The 12,536-nt window shown below is 43.3% G+C and overlaps 1 protein-coding gene across 2 annotated transcripts in view; it reads left to right on the forward strand.

Annotated features, from left to right (window-relative positions):
• Nucleotides 1–117: 117 nt before the first annotated feature.
• SCTR (secretin receptor) overlaps nt 118–12,536 on the forward strand; it is a 30,002-nt gene continuing 17,583 nt past the window's right edge. Inside the window, exons 1-3 of one of the 2 annotated variants that reach the window (XM_035129825.2) lie at nt 118–705; nt 6,209–6,335; nt 10,746–10,856. In XM_035129825.2, coding sequence (XP_034985716.1) covers nt 661–705; nt 6,209–6,335; nt 10,746–10,856 — 283 coding nt within the window. In that variant the 5' untranslated portion in view covers nt 118–660. Of the gene's footprint in view, nt 706–6,205; nt 6,336–10,745; nt 10,857–12,536 lie in introns of both variants that reach the window. The other variant, XM_035129817.2, reaches the window with a different exon arrangement.

The following is a 12,536-nucleotide window of genomic DNA, read 5'->3' on the forward strand; positions in this document are numbered from 1 at the left end:
CCACGTGTGTGTGTGAACAATGAATCATATTCCATATACCCCACCCACTGAAGTTTGCTCCTACTAAAGCTCTGCAGGAGTGGAGCTTTCATTTCCATTGAAGTTAAGTCTCTCTCCATCAGTTTTCCCTAGTGCTCTCCGGTCATCATTCCAGGCAGGCATTAGCAGAGCCGTTTGGGTCAGCTTGAATCCCATTGTTCAAAGCTCTCTCCCCCCACCCCACCCCACTAGGATTTTTTCCTGTGTGCCCACCTGCCTCCTTCCAGTCTCCAGAACATTAAATTCTCCCCCCCCCATTGACATATTTCTCTTGGCTCCTGTGACATCTGTGCCAGAATTTTTCTTGCTGCCCTTACCGTGGGAACATAAAAGATTGACCTTTCCTCGCTCAAGTGCCGCGATAGCAATGAGTAATGAAAGGGGGCATGGATGACGAAGATATCTGGGGCATGGACTGCAGAGTTGCCTGCTGTGCAAGGTGTGTGTCAAGCACCCTGCTTCAAAGAGGCACCAAGAGCCCTCCTGGGACTCAGTAACAGAAGCAACAGCACTGGAGAAAGATGAGATGAGCTCAGACTGAGAGAACCTGCTGAGGATCGCCCATTGAAATGACTTCTGATCTTGCACCTGGGAGATGAAAGAGACAGACAACAGCTGAACATGTGGACCGTCGTAATAATAATCCTTTCCACTTCGACACTAACTGTAAGTAAACAAAGAGCCTTGTATTACTGTTTTGCTGCAAACACACACAAGAGTGCATCCACTGAAAAGGGGAAGGGGGGGAGATTTGTGAGAGCCTGGTTGATGCACTAAGGCTATGATCCTCTCTCTCTCTCTCTCTCTATATATATACACACACACATATAACATACAATTCTGTGGGAGTAAGCACTACTGAACACCAAGGAATTTTTCTTATTGAATAAACATAGCACTGTGGGATAAAGCTGGAAAAATTCTGGGTTTCACTCCTCAAGGAGAGGACATGAAACTCCTTAAAAACTTCGATTAATTTTATGTCTCATATTGTCAATGCTGAGACAAATGCTACAGAACATTTGCAAAGGGGTGAGAGGATAGGAAAAGTGTGCTTTAGAAGAGAGATTAGAGTTTAGTTCTTTTGGGGGAGCACATTCACACAGGCAGTTTCAATTTGGGAATGCGTGACATTTTCCTTGGGAAAAGTTTCTTTCCCTCAAGGTGTGCTCAGTGGAAAAGTAAACTTTTCAGACCATGTAGAAGCACAATCTTGTCCTCAAATAGTTTCTGTGTGCTATGAGGACTAGAATGCTTAAGTGCTGTGCATATGCAGAGGGGATTAGCTGAATGCATAGTCACCCGATTTCTTCAGTCTATAAACATAAGTTTTATGACAGCTGCTTTCTTTATCTTCATAAACCATATTGAGACAACTGCTGGTTAAAAGCATATTTGCTTATGTTTTATATAATCGTTATTGATTGTAACTGATACACTATATTATATGAGAAATAAATAGCTTTGTTGACATACACCTGTTCAAAATTTTATTTCTTACTTGCTTGTTTCCATAATGGAATGTTGCTCAGTTGGGGATAGAGGAAAAATGTCATGTGGAGATGAGCAAAACATATATATATTTAAAACAAAATTTAAAATATATAGAGTTTGTAATTAAACATTTTTTAAATCAATCAATTTCAAATATTTAAAAAATGAGGTATCCAATATTATTTAAGGGCTGGGTAAAATTATTGCTCAAAGTACAACAGTGTACCAGACTACAGTATTAGTTTGGAAACAAGGGTATTGTCTGACCTGTGTAACCAGATTTTCATATTCACACACAAATTTCCGCCAATTAAGTTGCTTAGCTTAAAACCACCTGTTGTTGCAATAGGAAGCAATGACTCCCACAGGTTGCCTTTGACTTTTGTGACTATAATGCCTTACATTTGTTTTAAATGTGCTGTAAAAAGAAGTAGCTACTTGGCACCGATTTCCTGAGATAAAAAACCACCTATGCAGAGCCTACGTTCCCCCCCCCTCCCCTCCAATCTGCAAGATTATGGGAAATTGGCGCATGACTGAGCATGGATTAGCCATTCTGCTTGGGATAATAGGTGCACTGAATGAGCGATTCCACTCAAATCTCTCTTGTGGTGTGCACACACCACGACCACATACATCCTAGAGGTCTAACAATACAGTGTTCAAAATGCTTCACATACATTACCTCAGCAATTTTTACGACTGCAGATACAGGCTGAGGTTAAGGATACATTTACCCTCCCATTTACAGTGCTCTCACTGCATTTCCAGCATTGGGTTTTTAATCTGTGTTCATAGAATGCTGTGCGAAATCCATCTCCATCTCCATCTCCTGTACTTTGTTATACAACTTTGATGTGCTGTTTCACATCACACAAGTAGCTGTGAACACATTTGCATGGCGTAAAGACATGAGAAAGCCCCCTGGTGTGTACAAAGACAGAAACGAATCTGACACAATTGAAGCCAAGCTGCTATGCACAGCTGGGCAGTACTGTAATGTGAACGCATCTTAAAAGACAGTGGCTTCCCTGAGGGAATTCATTGCTGAAACAAGATTTGAAGCAGGACTTCTTGGCATACGTCTTACAGGCTTATCCACTACAGAACATCAGCTATGCCTCACTTACTCTCTAACTTTTTAAAAAAAATTTTTTTATTTGTTTTAATGGAAAATACTTCAATGGACATGGGTGGCGCTGTGGGTTAAACCACAGAGCCTAGGGCTTGCCGATCAGAAGGTCAGCGGTTCGAATCCCCGCGACGGGGTGCGCTCCCGTTGCTCGGTCCCAACTCCTGCAAAAGTGCAAGTAGATAAATAGGTACCGCTCCAGCGGGAAGGTGAGCGACGTTTCTGTGCGCTGCTCTGGTTCGCCAGAAGCGGCTTAGTCATGCTGGCCACATGACCTGGAAGCTGTACGCCGGCTCCCTCGGCCAATAATGAGAGAGTCGGTCACGACTGGACCTAATGGTCAGGGGTCCCTTTACCTTTACCTTTACTTCAACAAAACATAAAGTGATACAGAAAAAAGGAAAAGGAAAAGTGAGGGGAGAAAAAGAACAACAAAAATATATCTAAAAGTGACACCCACCCACCCACACCCCGTCCATAGGCTGTGCATTATGTCATATCGCCAACCCATTGATTAAAGGGTATCGTATCTTTACTTTTCCAGTCAATCTGTTGGCCACCATTAGGGCACGCAGGATCCATAGGTAAATAGTTCAATAGAATATTCACCATTGAAAGATTTAACTTTTTCTGCACAGTCATAGCTACACAGTCCAGCACTTTCTCCCAAAACTTAGTAACTATAGACCACTGTATAAACATATGTTTCAGGAAAGCATTTTCCTTACCACATTTCCAACACTGAGCTATCTTAGCTAACCCTTTTTTATACAACCATAAAGGAGTCCTCCATAAAGAGCTGTGATCTTACCTTTTTCAGTCATGTTGCTTGAGCTACTTTTTAAAGCGCCCCCTTGTATTTAGAATGGCAGATTTAAGCTGAATAACATCTGAACCCATCACGCTTGAATAATAGAACTGTAGAGTTGGAAGGGACCATAAGGGACCCCTTGCAATGTAGGAATATTTTGCTCAACATGGGGCTCAAAGCCATGATCCTGAGATTAAGAATCTCATGCTCCACCGACTGAGCTATCCTAGCCGACCAAAATACTCATATGCTTACATTTTCTGACATGTTTATATCCAACAAGGCAAGGTAAAAATCCCCCTCTCTCATTGGAACTCATCTCATTTGGAAACAAAACAGAGCGATCAGACTACTTTAAGTCATGGCTTGGTGTGTGTGTGTGTGTGTGTGTGTGTGTGTGTGTGTGTGTGTGTATGTATATATGTATATATATATATATCTTTCTGGTTTATTTTCCATTTCAGAGCTTGGGCGCATAGTTCTCAAAACATGTAATGTGGCTTCCTAGCGACACACAGGTGGCTGCGAGGGAATTAACATGCTCTATCTACCCTGAGGAATTTTTCCACCAAAGATGGTTCCAAGCTCTGTTCTATGTCTGCAGACAGAAAGGAAGCCTTTTTCCGTACTTGCTGTCATCCAGGAAGCTCCCTCTTCTAAAATGCAAGGCTAGTTGTCAAGACTGTGGCTGTCAATTCAGTTTTCCTAGCCAAGAGTATTAATGGTTCACGATGAGTAATAGTTCATTGACGTAAGGCCCAATGTCATGAGCCATGGTTGTGGTTGAGCAGGCCAACCATCCCCAAGTTTTGCTTCCTTTACCTAGTGGGGACCCAAGAATACACCTTCCTTCTAGGTGTGATTGTGCAAAGTTTGAACCCCACCTGCCCTTTCCTAGTTTTAGGCAATTGCAAATTTGTGTGTTTTTAGATTAAACCCCTGCTCTTTGTCAGACTTCTCTGGAATCTGAAGCAAAGGGGCACCTTCCCTCCTGTGTTTCCATCTTCCCCTTGAGTCAAGTACTGTCACAAATAAGTTAGGATAAATATTATGCTTTCCATGCTGAGTGACTGACAGGTAAGAGAGGCTCTCCCCTCCTCCTGTCATTGCTCAAATGACCAGCCAAAGAAAAGAAAGAAGCCCTTAAAAATTCAAGAAAATAAACCCAAGGACTGTGTGTGTGTGTGTGTGTGTGTGTGTGTGTGTGTGTATGTGTGTGTCCACCAGCCACCTCTATAATCTATCAGATATATCCCACCCCTTCAGACTGCCCCCTGAGTGTGACAGCCTCTCTGGCACTTGCCATAGGGTCCAGTCCAGGCCATCTGAACATCTTATGGTTCAAAACTGTACAAATTACAGTCAGGCGGGTTGTAAATATTTTTTTTTAATAAATAATAAATTTAGGCTACATTCCTAATCAGGAGGTGATACGTTCAACCTATAGGCAGATTTATGCAAACTTAAGAAATGAGCTGACCAAAATGCATACGAATAATCTGTTTCAATGTATTTAGTCAACTTCCAGCCCTTCTTTATAGGCCAAGGCTCAAATGAAACCCCAATAAGAGCCGTAGCCTTGTTTGCAGCATTTAATCTGTTTACCTGTTGCTTTCCTGTGTCTTTCACTGCTAGCTGGAGACCTTTCTAACATTGATGCAATGTATGTTGTCTGCAGTTAAAACTGGCCAGTTTGGGGATGGTTGCTATAGCTGAGCAGGACTGTCTTTCTTAAGACTGATATAGATTCTCCCCATTTTGATTTGCTGCGTGCAGAAAAGAACAAAACAAAAGAGTGGGGTGGGAGGGCGGGGAGGCGATGGAAATTCCACACATTTGATATCCTGAATTTTAGCAGGGCTGTTCCTGTCTAGGTTGCCTTTTCCGATGCCAGCTGTGAGGGATTTCTCCTCTTGCTTCTTCTCCCTTTTTTTGTGTGCATAGTTATCCTGTTCAGATATTGTTCGAATGGCAAACGGCAAGGGTTCATTCATTTGAAAGTGGTTTTTTTTTTTAAATGAAAGGCAATTGAAGGAGCAGCAGACCAACAAATCCTGCCCACATGTTTTCAAGTGCTGGCTGGGTTACCTTGGTATTGTAACCTGATGCGATAATGCAAGTTTACAATGTACATTAGATTAAAGCATAAGATAAATGTGCAGATGGCATGGAATTTGCTCAAAGCAGTGCAAATCAAATATGCGCTAAGGGGAAACAAGGATATCCTGCTGTTATAGGACAAAGCCCCAGTGTGCTTTTGGCTATGCCTGCTGCAGGTCGCGTCAAGCTAATCTGGGGTGGCTTTTGTATAAACTCCCTCAGTCCCTCTAATTCATGAACATATCTTTTCAGTGAAAGGAGCTGACTTAAGCCCTTTGCAATCTAACCCTGATGACATAGACTTTTTTGTCAACATGAAATTGGTGTAGTTCGGCTGCTTCCACTGAAATCAGTGGCTTGGAAGAGCCCCAAGGACCGGATCCAGAGACTTGGAGGGGCTGTATTTGATCCCCAGACTTGAGGTTCCCCATCCCTGCTCTAGTGAGTTCAAAATGAGCTCAGAAGGGCAGGCAAAACGTCAAATGGCATTCTCCAATTTTAACATGCTGCACTGTTAGGAATCCCTCTATTTCTATAACTGTATCCTGCCCATAAACCTTTATGTGGATGTTATGTAGGGTGTGTGTTTGGCTACTGACCAATAAAAGAGCAAATGCTTTCTTGATTAGCAGGTCAGAGCCTTTATTTCATCATGTGAAATCATGAAAATTATGACAACAGAAGAAGAACTCTGCAGCTTGGTCCTCTCCAAGGAAGAAGTGAATGCGACAACTGGAAATGAATCACTTGGGAGTTCAGGTAAAACAGTGTGTGTGTGTGTACATACATACATGTGCAGTTCTACTCTCAACTCAGTCCTTCCTATGAGGCAATATTATCTGCTTTTCTCCTCATAGTCAAGAAACCTTGATAAGCATTTCCACAATATTAGCTTTTTCTTTTTAAAAAAAGAAGTCAAATTTGACTGTGTGTTATGGAGCCATGTTTTGTTGTTTAGTCATTTAGTTGTGTCCGACTCTTCGTGACCCCATGGACCAGAGCATGCCAGGGCCAGGCACTCCTGTCTTGCACTGCCTCCCACAGTTTGGTCAAACTCATGTTCGTAGTTTCGAGAACACTGTCCAACCATCTCGTCCTCTGTCGTCCCCTTCTCCTAGTGCCCTCAATCTTTCCCAACATCAGGGTCTTTTCCAAGGATTCTTCTCTTCTCATGAGGTGGCCAAAGTATTGGAGCCTCAGCTACACGATCTGTCCTTCCAGTGAGCACTCAGGGCTGATTTCCTTCAGAATGGATAGGTTTGATCTTCTTGCAGTCCATGGGACTCTCAAGAGTCTCCTCCAGCACCATAATTCAAAAGCATCAATTCTTCGGCGATCAGCCTTCTTTATGGTCCAGCACTCACTTCCATACATCACTACTGGGAATTACCATGTGCCAAAAGCTAAATCCTGCAAAAACCTACAGCTTGGGGAACCTGTAGAAACATAGGTTGCAGCTTTACTGAAGCAGGAGAGTCTTGAGTTGAAATGATTCAGGACAGACAAAAGAAAGCGCTTCTTCAGACAGCACAAGCAATGGAACTAGCACCCATGAGGTGTTGTGATGGCCGCCATCTTGGTTGGCTTTTTAAAAGAGTTAAACCAGTGGGGGCCCCCAAATCAATCCTTATCCCTAGATTCCCAAGGTATTTTTATATTTAAAAAGTACACTTCTAACATTTGTAGAATTTGAGATACGAAGAAAAGCGTTTGGGCACTATTTTCCTCATTTGTTTTGTGATAAACATGCCTGCTCTGACCTTTCAGTTATTTTTGTTTGTTCATCTGAAGCATTTACCGTACTCCTTGCCCCGAAAAATTCCTGCTGACACCCATGCACGGAAAATAAGGCTGTAAGCAGTGCTATTTTTCTAGAAAAAAGAGGTGCCAGAACTCACCCTTGTTCTCTTATAAAGGCCATGGCGCCCACCTGAGAGGTGCCGGAACTGTGAGTTCCTGCTGAAAAAAAGCCCTGGCTGTAAGCACCGATCAGCTGCACAGCTACGCGTTCTGCCTCCATTTTTGAAGCCTCTGCATATCAGTTGCTGGAAATCCAATGCGGAGAGCCCTGTTGCACTTGAGTCTTGCTTGCAGGCTTCCCGTAAGCATCTGGGAAAGGAGAAGTACCACCTCTGTGGCTCATCCTGCTTCATACATTTGGAGGAATAGAGCCAATTGCCTCCTCTCAGGTTCTGGTCAGCAGTGCAGCTACCACAACAGCCCCAGGGTTCCTTACCCTCTGCTTCAACATCATGGCCCTTTGCATAGCTGCCAAGTTTTCCCTTTTCTCGCGAGGAAGCCTATTCAGCATAAGGGAAAATCCCTTAAAAAAAGGGATAACTTGGCAGCTATGCCTTTGACACTACTGAGCGGAGATACTGTTTTTTCCACAATCAGCTGGATACAGAATTAGAAGAGCGGTTCCACACAGCATTTGATAGAATGTCTGTTCCTGCAAGTTGAGAACTTTTTGTCAGTAAGTCTCATTCTGCAAAGGTTGCTTGCAACATTAATTAGACGTTTCCCCCCTTCAAAATACTGCAATTCTTATGGTTTCCTTTTCAGTTCAGCTGTGGGATTAGTTATGAATCGCACCTTAGCTGCCCCCTTTAATGAGTTAACCCTGTCTTCTCTTTGGGAGGTGAATTTAACTAATGGTTTCTTTACATTATTTTTATTTCCTTTATTTTTTTTGCACAAATGGAATATATAAAATAAATTAAAAAAAAGGAAAGGAAACCAGTAAATTAAAATAACCCCACACAGGGAACAGTAGCTGACTAATGATGGGGCAACTAAGGCAGTTCATCACTCATTTCATGCTGCTTAGCAAGTAATAAAATGTTCTAAACTTGCAAAGGTGAAACTTTTAATTAAAGGCACAGTAGACTATTAAAAGCCTCAAAAGAGCTTTGAAAGTCCACACAACAGGGTGGCACTGCAATTGTGCCCCCCCCTCACACATTAACAAAATCCAGTGTTTTCTGCAATTCACAATTTGGCAATGGTGTCATCTGGTATTTGTTCTAAAAAGTGAATAACCAGAGCATGGTAGTCCCAGAGAAAAGGCTTTGTGTGGCAGCAGGAAACATTTTCTTTAGTCAGACTAAACTTCTGATGTCCACAGCTCCTGCACTAGGCCAATATAGAGTATGCAGCACATCAGAAAGGATGGTTACCAAATGATGGTGACATATCCCATTAGGAGATGCCTTATGTATCACTTTATGTCATGAAGAATGGAATATGTGATTGTCTTTGACAAATAAATGCTGGGAATGATCTGCTTCTTAAGATAACTATACCTTTCTTCTTCATAATCTCTTAACAGTTGTAATTTGCTACAAATTACTAGAGAAAACAAGCCTGTTTTCAGATTTAAATCAGTGCAGAACTCCAAACTCAGCCTTTGTGGGGACCAAACAAAACATGGCAACCTTTTGAGTTTTCCAGAACATGTCATCAGACAAGATGCCACACACATAGCTGAGGAATTGGGGGGGGAGGTGCAACTAAAAATTAGGCTGATTTTGTAGCCATGGGTTCACTTGTGGGACTCATTTCCAAAACAGAGATTGCAGGCTGAGAAAGTTCCAGTCACTAGAGATACCAGGATACGCATCAAGGATTCTGGAATGAAGAAGCAGCTGTTTCTTTTTGTCGTCATCATTTTTGGTAGAACATTAGACTAATTTCAGCCTCGTTTCACTCACATCCTGCTTTTGAGCTTCTTGTATAATGTTTGAAAGAGGAAGCTCCGGTTTCAAAAATTTCAGTGTTGCATGGAATCAAATCTAGTGTGCTCAGAGTATTGTATTTAGTAGCTAGACTAAAATATTTCCCCTTGCTATGGTGTCCACAGAGACCTGGGTGAGTGAATGTGGGTGTGCATGTTTCAGGTGGGATAGGGAATGGTTGACTTCTGGGAAAGAGATTTCGGAACAATGGCTGGTTGAAAGGTAGTATTGATCTATTTCCTCTTGGTCTTGATTAATGACGTTTTATGAATATAGCCATTTCTTAAATAAACAACACAGTGTCCTTGCCCTTCCTGTTTATCAGTGAGGTGAAGGCAATAACCATCCATTGGGTCTGTGGGAACCTTTGACATTAATGGTCCTGTCTGTCATCTATCTCCCCCCCCCCCAAAAAAAACCTACGCTTTATCTCTATATGACGGGAGTCCTCTGTTAGGAATGCCAAATGCCTACTTCAAAAGATATGTATATGGGGCACAATAGCATACAATCGAACAAGATCATTTCTCCTCCCTTTTCCCAGCACACTCACCACAGTTTCCTTCTCAACTGCTCCTGGAACTGCCTGATTAATGCCCACTTGGCTTAGTTAATGGATGCCCACTTAGGCTGCCAATTCCTGTGGTGTCTGGGCTCTACATGAAGCAGGCCCAAGTAGTCTAAAACAAAGTATGAGCATGTGAAGATGCAGAATAAATAAAAGGAGCCCTTTGTATTTTTGCACCAGCTGGAAAACACTTGTAGCATCGGGTGGTGGTGGTGGCAGCAGAGGGAATGATACGGGTGGTGGCAGCAGAGGGAATGATACGAAGCGTTGCTATACATCAGGTACTGCTGCTTGATACATGGTTGGTTTTTCTCTTCCTTGTAGCCCCTGCAGTGCCTAGATGATGCCAAGTGGGCTGCTAAGATTAGTTTGCAGTGAGTAGAGCTGCCATCTATCCCCTCGACATCATCTCAAGCGCTGATGGCCAAAATTCTGGGGTTTGCTCAGAGAATCAGCCAAACTGTTTTCATCTTATGCCCCTCTTTTTTTGTGCTTTTCCAGCTAATCCGTCAGAAGCAGGGAACTGCACCAGAGGAAAAGCTGCTCTGGACAGTGTGGGTGGGTGAAAAATGATCACTAGTGCTTGCACAAATCTGGGAGTTTTAAACTTTGAGTTTCCATCACAATTTGTGACTGCCCTAGAGAAGCCACAAGCTTTCCCAGAAGATAAGATACTGATCATCTCTGCTATAGGTGTAACAAATGGAAAATGAGGCGTAGAAATGTACTTAAAGCAGGGTTGAGGAACTTCAGGCCTGGGGGTCAGAATGTGATAATTCCTCCTCGTTGTCTGGATGGTGTGAGGTATGTAACAGGTGAAATTTCAGAAATTGCATTTTTGTTGTTGTTGTTCTTGACTCCTAGACAGATGCCTTGGAATGTGGGATAATATAACCTGCTGGCTGTCTTCTTCCATTGGGCAAACAGTTAGCGTTCCTTGCCCCAAAGCCTTCCAAATGGTAACTGGGAAAACAGGTAAGACTTAAAACATAACATTTCCTGTCTGATGCCAGGCTTTCCTTGTACCCTGTCAAGGAGTAAAGGCTGAGTCCTCAGTGTAACACAGGCAAGAATATGGTTTGCCATGTACTGTTTTTCTAGGGTAGAATCTTACCTAGAATCTAGGAGCTGCTTCCAGAAACGTCTGATGCTGCTATCTCAAGTCAGGTCACAGACCAAGCGCCCTTCTGGGGCTCGGCTTAATGGATGTTGCCGGACGTCCCATAAGCTGCTTGGCATTGGGAGGCATAGCAGGTTTCTGCTTTTGCTCCTTGCCTATTCCCCTGTGGGGCAATTGCTGTTCGCCCCAGGCGAGCAGGTAAACAGTAAATTCCTCTCAGGATCCCATTTGGACCAGAGTGTAAATTCTGTAAATGTTATGTTAGCTTTTTCCTTCTGTGACGTCAAGCTTTGGGGTAAGATAAGCAGAATTTGACAAGCGGCACAACCTATTTGGATCCAGGGCATGGGCAATTGGTTGCAGTGGTTGTATACATAACCTCTGGATTCATAGGCAGTATGGCACTGAACGCCAGCTGCTGGGGAGCCAGAATGGGAAAGAGGGCTGTTGCCTTCATCTCCTGCTTATAGGGTTCCCAGAGGCACCTGGTTAGCCACTGTGTGCAGCAGGATGGTGATTCAGATGGATCTGTAGCCTGAATCATCTCCTCATGTTCTTATGCCACACATGGAGAGAATTTGGACCGAGATCAGGGCTCAGATCCCAACAATGAAACTTTTTAGCCTTGGCTTCCTATCCGCAAAATGAGAAAAAGAATGAGCTGCCCTTCTGAGGAAACTGCTTGTTCATATAGATATAGATATGGATCTATAAACACACAGATACAAGTGGTAATTTCCCCTTCCGGTCCATGTGAATAAAAACGAAGCATAATATAAACAAGGAAAGACGGCTCCTGGCCGATGTGTTTGTTCTGTCGTGTTTTCATGGAGCCACAGTAAAGGGTTGCTTTGGATAAGTACATGGCGATTAAGATCAGTGATAAGCTAAAAACAGATTAAAACCCATGTAAACATTCTGCATATTTAGGTAGGCTTCTCTGGGGGGGGTGTTTATAGCCGAAAAGAGCACATTGAAGGTGCCTGCCTGATATTAATGGATGGGGAGTTCTAAATAGTGGGAGCTGCCACCCTAAAATACTGCTTTGCTACAAATGGGTGTTATGTGGCACCTCTGCAGTGCCAGTTCTCCAGATTGTAGCAGCTGAGTGGACATATATAGGGTAAGGTAAACTGGCTCTTAAGGGCTTTATATACTAATAGTAACACCTTGAACTTGACCCAGCAGCAAATTGGCAACCAGTGCAGGTCTCTGAGCACAGGTGTTACAAGGCCTCGCTCCTGTCAGCAATCACGTTGCACCATTCTGCATTAACAGCAGCTTCCAGATCGGGCTCAAGGGAAGCCCCACACAGAGTGCATTGCAGTAGCCCAGTCTTGAAGTAACCAATGCACGAACTACTATGGCTAGGTTTTCCTGGTGCAGGAACAGTTGTACCAGTTGCAGCCGCAGAAAGGTGCTTCTGGCCACTAAGGTTACCTGAGCCTCCATCGACAATGCTGGATCCAGAAGCACCCTTTCTGAGACTGGCAAGTGTGTATCAGGGCAGGGGGCAGGCCAGGTCTGAGGAGAGG

This window comes from Zootoca vivipara, chromosome 1 (assembly GCF_963506605.1).
Source record: "Zootoca vivipara chromosome 1, rZooViv1.1, whole genome shotgun sequence".
Lineage (NCBI taxonomy): Eukaryota > Metazoa > Chordata > Lepidosauria > Squamata > Lacertidae > Zootoca > Zootoca vivipara.